Source organism: Fopius arisanus, unplaced genomic scaffold (assembly GCF_000806365.1).
Source record: "Fopius arisanus strain USDA-PBARC FA_bdor unplaced genomic scaffold, ASM80636v1 scaffold00008, whole genome shotgun sequence".
Taxonomy (NCBI): Eukaryota; Metazoa; Arthropoda; class Insecta; order Hymenoptera; family Braconidae; genus Fopius; species Fopius arisanus.
In genome coordinates, this window is record NW_011887747.1 from 738,368 (window position 1) to 745,447 (window position 7,080).

A 7,080-nucleotide genomic window follows, 5' to 3' on the forward strand; every position below is an offset into this window, starting at 1 on the left:
ATTATCGATAAATTACCGTTCATCGGAACCGTTACTATTAACAACTATAAATATTGTTTATTATTGTTTATTATTACTCTTACTATTTAATTATTAATCTTTCCTTTACCGTTATTAAATATACTTTATTAAATATAGGAACCATGTTGCTGGGTTTTTTTTTTCTCAAATTATCGTTGTCGATAACAGACACCACCGTCCGTGCTGTCTCCGGTGGTCGCATCGATTTCGATATTAATTTTCTTTTTCATCATTTTGTTTTTCAATTTTTTTCACTTTTTTTCTTGCCACTTGCTTCTTTCTATCTTCTTTATTCTCTCTGTACTTCTTGTATTGCTCCTTGCGTCGCAAATCAAGGGAAAATAATGATTCAAGACGGTCGTAACGGGATGTCCCCATTTAATGAAATTATCGTATTAAATTCCAATTGTCCAATGGGAATTAGTAATGATAGTTTATTTATCATTTGGGCATGTAATACGTGCATTGTATTACTCAGTGCTGGAATTACGACGTGATAAATCATACGAATAACAAAGCAGTGTGATGCGCGCATTTTACGATCAACTGGTCATTTACATCACTCAAAATGGTGAGAAAAAAATAATAATAATTGTAATGAGTGAGACAAAGAGAAGGTGAGAGATAGAGAGAGAGTGTGATACGTACGTAATCGCAGTTTATTGGCGGGATTTATCCAGCCAGTATCCACTACCTAAAAAGATTGGCGCCATCGCACGCGCCACCTTAATTCTCAGTAACTTTTTTTTTCTTTTCAATTTTTCTGCTTCATTTATTATTTTACTTTACATAGGAACGTTTTGCCAGACCACCTCGACGACATCGTTGAAGTCAGTCGTGTCGACGAATTCTTCCGAAATTAATTCATAAATCCCCAAAAATCCCATAACGTCTACGGTTTATTGCTATTTCTCTTAAATATCCGACTCGACCGGATACAAAATTTTACCCATTCCCCCCACCCCACCCCGTAATATCCGTCATCAGTCAAATCGAATTATCATTAAATTCGTCGTGGATCTCGTGGTCTATCGTTAAATTTTCATTAATTAGAGGAACTTCGTTGAGTGCGCGAGCAACGAGACGCGTCTTGGCTACAAAAATAACAGGCAAAACGGAGAACAATCACCAATTATTTTTCTCATCATTGAATCGGCAGTTACAGGTGCCTTCAATGTCTTTTCTTTTCTTTGTTTTGTTTTTTTTTTCTCTCTATTACAAAATTTTCCGTTTTTGGCAGCCTGCATTAATCACTCGTGTCTCTGGTACCCCGCACACCTTCATTTTCGTAATGTACTCAATGAATCATAATAGTATAATAATTTATAATCATCATTCGGTAATAATGGTTTTCATTCCCTGTCGGTAAAGCAGTCTCCGTGGGCTCTTTTGAATATTAATTTAAATAGTCCGAAGCACCCTGTTTAGCGTGCACCAGCGAGTGCAGCGACTTCCTGGACGAGTTTTTGCCGTTTAGCATCGGGTCCATTGTTGTTGTCCTGGGTGGCTGGTGATTGGCCAGTGGTTGTACTCTCGGCAGCAGCCCTGGCAGCCAACAGTGTTATCTGATTGACGACGTCCTCCATCTCGTCGGTGAGAGGATTTGCCTCCTCGCCCGATTGTCCATCATCGGTTAAAATCCCGTACCGCTGGCCACCGAATTGTCCAGTTCTCTGTTGATTGGTGGCCTCGAGTCTTGCCCTGTGCTGGACGCTCTCGGAGTGTCGCCGCCACTCGATGAGGGTACCGTAGGTTCGGGTGGAGGAACCAGTGTCGCACATTGTGCAACTGTATCGCATCTGCACTAGTCTCAGGGCACCTCGTCGCTGCTGATTGCCGAGGTAGCACGAGCGCTGGTGCGCCAGCAGAGCTGACTCCTGGGGATAGGCACGACCGCATCTCCTGCACACCAGGCACACCTCGGTCTCTATCTCGCGGCAGTACGGGGGCGCTATCGGCGACTCTTCCTCCACACTCGGGGGTAATCGCACTGTTTCCAGGCCTGGATGATTCGGATCCTGCTTCAGGAAAGCCTGCATCAGCGCCCGGGGCACCTGCACCTGACCACCATTCTCAACCTGCAGCGACATCAGTCCACCGTTCAAGTTTCCACTCAGGCTTGTAGTTGCTACTGGAAGCAAACAATTCAAAGATCATTTTCAAATTTCTTAAATAAGGAAAAAAATTGTTCTGAAGTCTATTAGCCGTTGCTGACCGTTCATCAGTGATTGAGTTGTTCTACTGTCGGGACACTTGGCGGATAATTCTCCTGATACTGATTCTTTACCAAAAATCTAAAAATAATTCTCCTTCATTGACGTCTATGCTGAGCATGGGAGAAATCATAAAAAAAGCCAGTGAACGAAGCACGTGAGGTTGAGGTGATGGGCTTTCCTGTGTGTTGCCACTGACTCATCGACACTCGTGCTCATTGGGTATGCGATACGACATTAGTCGGAATAAGTCCGAGGGGAGAGGCTGACCGTTATGTAGGTAATGCGAAGTTCCAGATGCTCATTTATAATTGATTTGTATCGACTGTGGCTGTCATAATACACACCATTCACCGTGTTATGTACAAATACATGGGTCATAGGTGGTGGAGGGGGATATGAGGAGTGATCGAGTCGGTGAATTTATGTGGAACCTGTTTTTTTCCCAACGTGGGACAGGTAAATTGGCAGTTATTAGTCTGACCGTGAGGGCTCTCCATGGTGCATTGACGGGATAATTTCTTTCCGTCGCGTTTGTATCCTCTGCTTTTCCTTTTTCTTTTTCTTTTGGTTATGCGTGGACACTGGAGATAAAGCCCCAAGAATTTAATTGGGGTTTGGTGTAAATATATTGGGCATAAAGGTGGACAATAGGAGCTGTTTGTCCACGAGAGTTCTATGGGAATTTTCGGGGAATCTTTTGCGTTAGCGGGGTGAATATTTCTTTATGCCTGTCGATGAATTCAGGCGAGTCAAGATTAGATGACGGCTTTATGCGGCAGCTGGACTGTCCGGGGATTAGGGGCTGCAGGAAGTGTTAATTATACCGTCGGCTCATTGACGTGATGCTTTTTTAATTATCAGTGGAGCTGTGGGAGAAATTTAATCTTGGTTTTATCATTCGTAATTGAGAGAATTCTGAAGAAATCTTTGGTATGGCATTGGTGTTAAAAAATATGATAACTGTAACAATTGGAATATTCCATGGAAATTTATCGCTTTTAAAAATGTTGAGTGTATTAACTCATTTAATGGTTTGATTAAACATCCTAGTGAGTAAACAGGAACAATAGTGGTTCCAATGATTTTTGAATGAGACAATTACTTCGTGTTTTGGTGAATGGATTAAATGATATGAAGACCGGAAGTTCGTTAACACGATTGAATCTCTGGCATCCTCAATCTCGAATTAAAACGATTGGATTAGTCGCTCGATGGTGCATGCCTCTGGGAGACGAAAACGGTTACACGAGGGAATTAATCCGGATTGGAGACGATGTGACAATGGTATTGTTGGAGATTAATTCAACACTCGACGTACCAACTTGACTTTGTACGCAAATCGGAGTTGATTGGTGGAATATTTTCACTTCCGTTGGGTATAGATTACGGTATCTTGGCAAGTTTTTAAATGGATAAATATAGGAAAGACAACAATGAGCACCTCTGACGAGAAGTCTGGCAATCTTATGTTTGACCAACACTCTTCTCACGGATGCGTTTATCCATCGCGCCTCTTGTGTCAACAAATCTTCTAATTTTTCTCTTTGAACGCCTTATTTTTTCTTGCCTTCTCGGAAAGACGAACCCGGGGGAATGAGACGTCAGAGATAACGTATTTTTGAGACGTATAAAGACGGGTCTATCTGAAATTATGTGCGCAGGAATTATCAGTACTCGATAATTCCAATGGGCAAGGTAAAAGTATTGAGATAGTTCGATCAAATAAGATGAATATTTTTACCTTTGAAGAATTATATGGAACTGGCAGCTGTATTTAGCTTGGGTAACAACCTTTATTGCTTTTTTAGGCGGAATAAATCATGTCGCTCGTTGGGAGAAAATTTCAGTGAGAATTATCCCTGAATTGTAGAAATTTGAAAATGATAATGAAAAAATTTCTGGTTTAAAAGGAGACCTTCACATCAATTCTATTTTATTGAGAATTATGGAAAATAATTGCAAGATAGTGAATGATGAAGACAAACTCATGGAAAGGATTGTCAACAATTATAGTATACGTAAGTGTAATAAAAAGCTGAAAATTGAAGATTGAAGTAGCGTAATTGAATAATTCAGCGCATGTGAGAGGAGCTCACGTCCAAATTATGTTCCACGTACTCAATAGTTTAACCAATAAATCGTGGGAATATGAAATGACCACCGAAGGACAGAACGGGATATAATGAAGTAGATTAGCGAAGCGAGAGGCGCAATATAACCGGAGCTGATGGGCTCCGTCGATTTGTCGTGCGACACCCTTGAAACAATCGTAACCGGGACCTCTCGATAAAAATTAGACGAACAGCCAGGGGAAGGGGGCATGTGTGGAAAGAAAAGGATGTTGAGAGCATGTGGGGGATCGACGTGGATTATTACTCTTAATGAGAACTGGTTATTTCTTTGAGTGGCTCTGATTTGCTTGTCCATCACCGCACCCCATTCAGCACGTTCTAACGTAACTGTCTCCAAGGGATCGGTTACCTGTCAAAATAATACAACTCAACATATTACCTCAAAAGAAAACAAAACAAAAAATATTGCAAATGAAAAAAGTGACTACTTCAAAATATTACAGCTAAAAATATATACTATTTCATTCATAATATTTTTGTATTAATATTATCGACTTATAATCTCGATTTGTAAAATTTTTCGGACTCTTATTTTCGCGAAATAATATACTGCCATATACAGAATTTTTCGTCTGTACGATTATTTTACGTTTAGACAACTCGTCGTGAAATTGTTGAGGGGGGTACCGATTTGCGTATGGATTGAGATAGTAGTACCTATCAGTATCGTTGAGTTTTGCAAGTTTTTTTTATATTTTTCTTTAAATGTCTGACCACATACGAGATTCTGATTGCAAGCCGCACCCAACGAACCAGTGGCTCTCACCCAGCACTGCCTTAATTCCCGCCGTGTGTGATTGGATAATTAGCATAATTAATATTTCAACAATTTCGCGTTTATTTATTTCCTCAGTGAACCGTCGCAATATTTTGTGTTTGTAAATTTTCAGCCGACTGGCTATTTTGTTTATTTATTTTTTTCGACCATCAGGCGGAATTAATTCAACGAGAGTGGCGGTGTAAATGAGAATTCCTTGCAGTTTGATTACCTCTGTTGTCGAGATATCCCTTGACACATGAAAATTTGTACCTTGAGAATTTACGATTGAGTTTTCGTGTCGATTTGGCATATCTCAGTTTCTCACCTTCTCCCGGCCAAGTGCCTTTATACAAGTATCTCCGAGGCGTTCGTTAATTGCAATGATCCTCTCGTGGCGCTCGAACGAGATGGTCTCTGTCGTAAAAAGAGTATTAAATTTAAACGCACGCGGTGATAAGAAAAATCACGAAAAATTTGTAATCAAGTGCGTCCATTGCATTAACGTTAAAACTGACGGGAAATTGGTGAATACGTGATAATGAGGAACTCAGTGCACCACGTGGGAGCACTGGTCAATTTAATAAATTCCGACTTTTTCCGCAATTTAACTCGAAGAATAATCCATCAAATTTTAATAATCCCTCAACGAGAACACGAAGTTGAAAATAATTTAGACCAATATAATCTTACTACATTACTAAATCTACTGATTTGTCACGGGCAACTGATTAAATTGATAATTGTATGCGAATGATATATAAAATAGTAATGGTTGGAAGTAATTGAAAACGGAAAGATGATCACGTCAACGAATAGAGACATTCTGAACTGAAATAAGATAAAAAGAATAAATGCAGATAGGTAGTGGAAAGTCAGTGATATTGGATTGGAGTACTTCAACTCAGATAATGTTGAACGATCCAACTCCTTATCTCCCACCACTAGCCAACTGTTAGCAAAACGTGTTGGTGTAGGCAAACCGTGGAATATCCTGATCCTGAAGATTGACCGTGAAACGTCCAAGGTATCAAGCAATGGGAGTGACTGAGATAGAGTGATAAAACGACTTGGAATCGGCCGATTGCCCTGCACTATTCTCAAAACCTTTGAGGAGGATGAAATGAGGATTTCCCCCTCTCTCTCTCTCTCTTTCTCTCTCTCTCTCTCTCACCAAATGTATACCAACACAAGAGGGCAAGGAAAAACACGACAGCGTAGGCGTGAATTCCTGGGGCTCCACGGCATTATCTCCTGCTTTCGGATCATTTTATTCTCATTTCATCCGACTTTTTGGTTTTACCTGGTGTCTCACTCTCGGGAATCTCTCGGTCGACCACTTTTACCTCGGTTTATCCTCTCACTTCCACATTTGGCACCTCTTCCTCACCTCTACATAACGTTTCAAACACACACAGAAATATCCCCCGTTATCGCCCGATGCCACGTACAGAATGGCTGTTTCACACCTCCGCTCGCACGAGAATTAGGAAATAAATTAGTGCGGGACTAATTTCGTTATCTCGTCGATGCCTCGGATGCCTCATTCCCCGTGTTTTTACTCTTTTTCATCGGGTTTATTCTCCTTGGGATATGTGCCTCTGTCTCACTCTGGTGTGTTTGGTTTATATTTGTGTGGGGCATGTATGGGGAATCATTGGTGGATTGAAACCAGTTCGAGCAAAAAACAACGCGAGACCGTATCTTTTTTTTTTTCAATCGTGGCGTAAATTTCATCGACCCCCCTGTCGAAGACTGGATATGTTTGTCTGTACAGATGTACGGATATGTTTGTAGTTCATCAATTAAGGAGAGAGTTGAATTAATAAAAATAAAATTAGACCGTATGTCTAGATTCTTCATGTGTAATTGATTGGCTGGGGAAATTATTTTACATTATCACTGGATCGTGTACTACTAGAGTATTGCATGAAATTACTGTTTATTAACTCTG

General features: G+C 40.5%; 1 protein-coding gene across 2 annotated transcripts; it reads right to left on the minus strand.

Annotated features, from left to right (window-relative positions):
* Positions 1-1,005: 1,005 nt before the first annotated feature.
* Positions 1,006-6,542, minus strand: LOC105273924 (uncharacterized). 2 transcript variants are annotated; one of them, XM_011316654.1, is made up of 2 exons: positions 6,430-6,542; positions 1,006-2,149 (listed from the first exon to the last, which is right to left on the minus strand). In XM_011316654.1, the coding sequence occupies exon 2, from the start codon at positions 2,109-2,111 to the stop codon at positions 1,446-1,448; it is 666 nt and encodes a 221-aa protein (XP_011314956.1). In that variant the 5' UTR covers positions 2,112-2,149; positions 6,430-6,542; the 3' UTR covers positions 1,006-1,445. The 2 variants fall into 2 exon arrangements, with proteins under 2 accessions (XP_011314956.1, XP_011314955.1); XM_011316653.1 differs by having other exon boundaries at positions 1,006-2,152.
* Between the last annotated feature and the right edge of the window lie 538 nt (positions 6,543-7,080).

Bases quoted from the DNA above. Each gene is read 5' to 3' on its own strand.
- LOC105273924 (XM_011316654.1), bottom strand. From the start codon at position 2,111: ATGTCGCTGCAGGTTGAGAATGGTGGTCAGGTGCAGGTGCCCCGGGCG.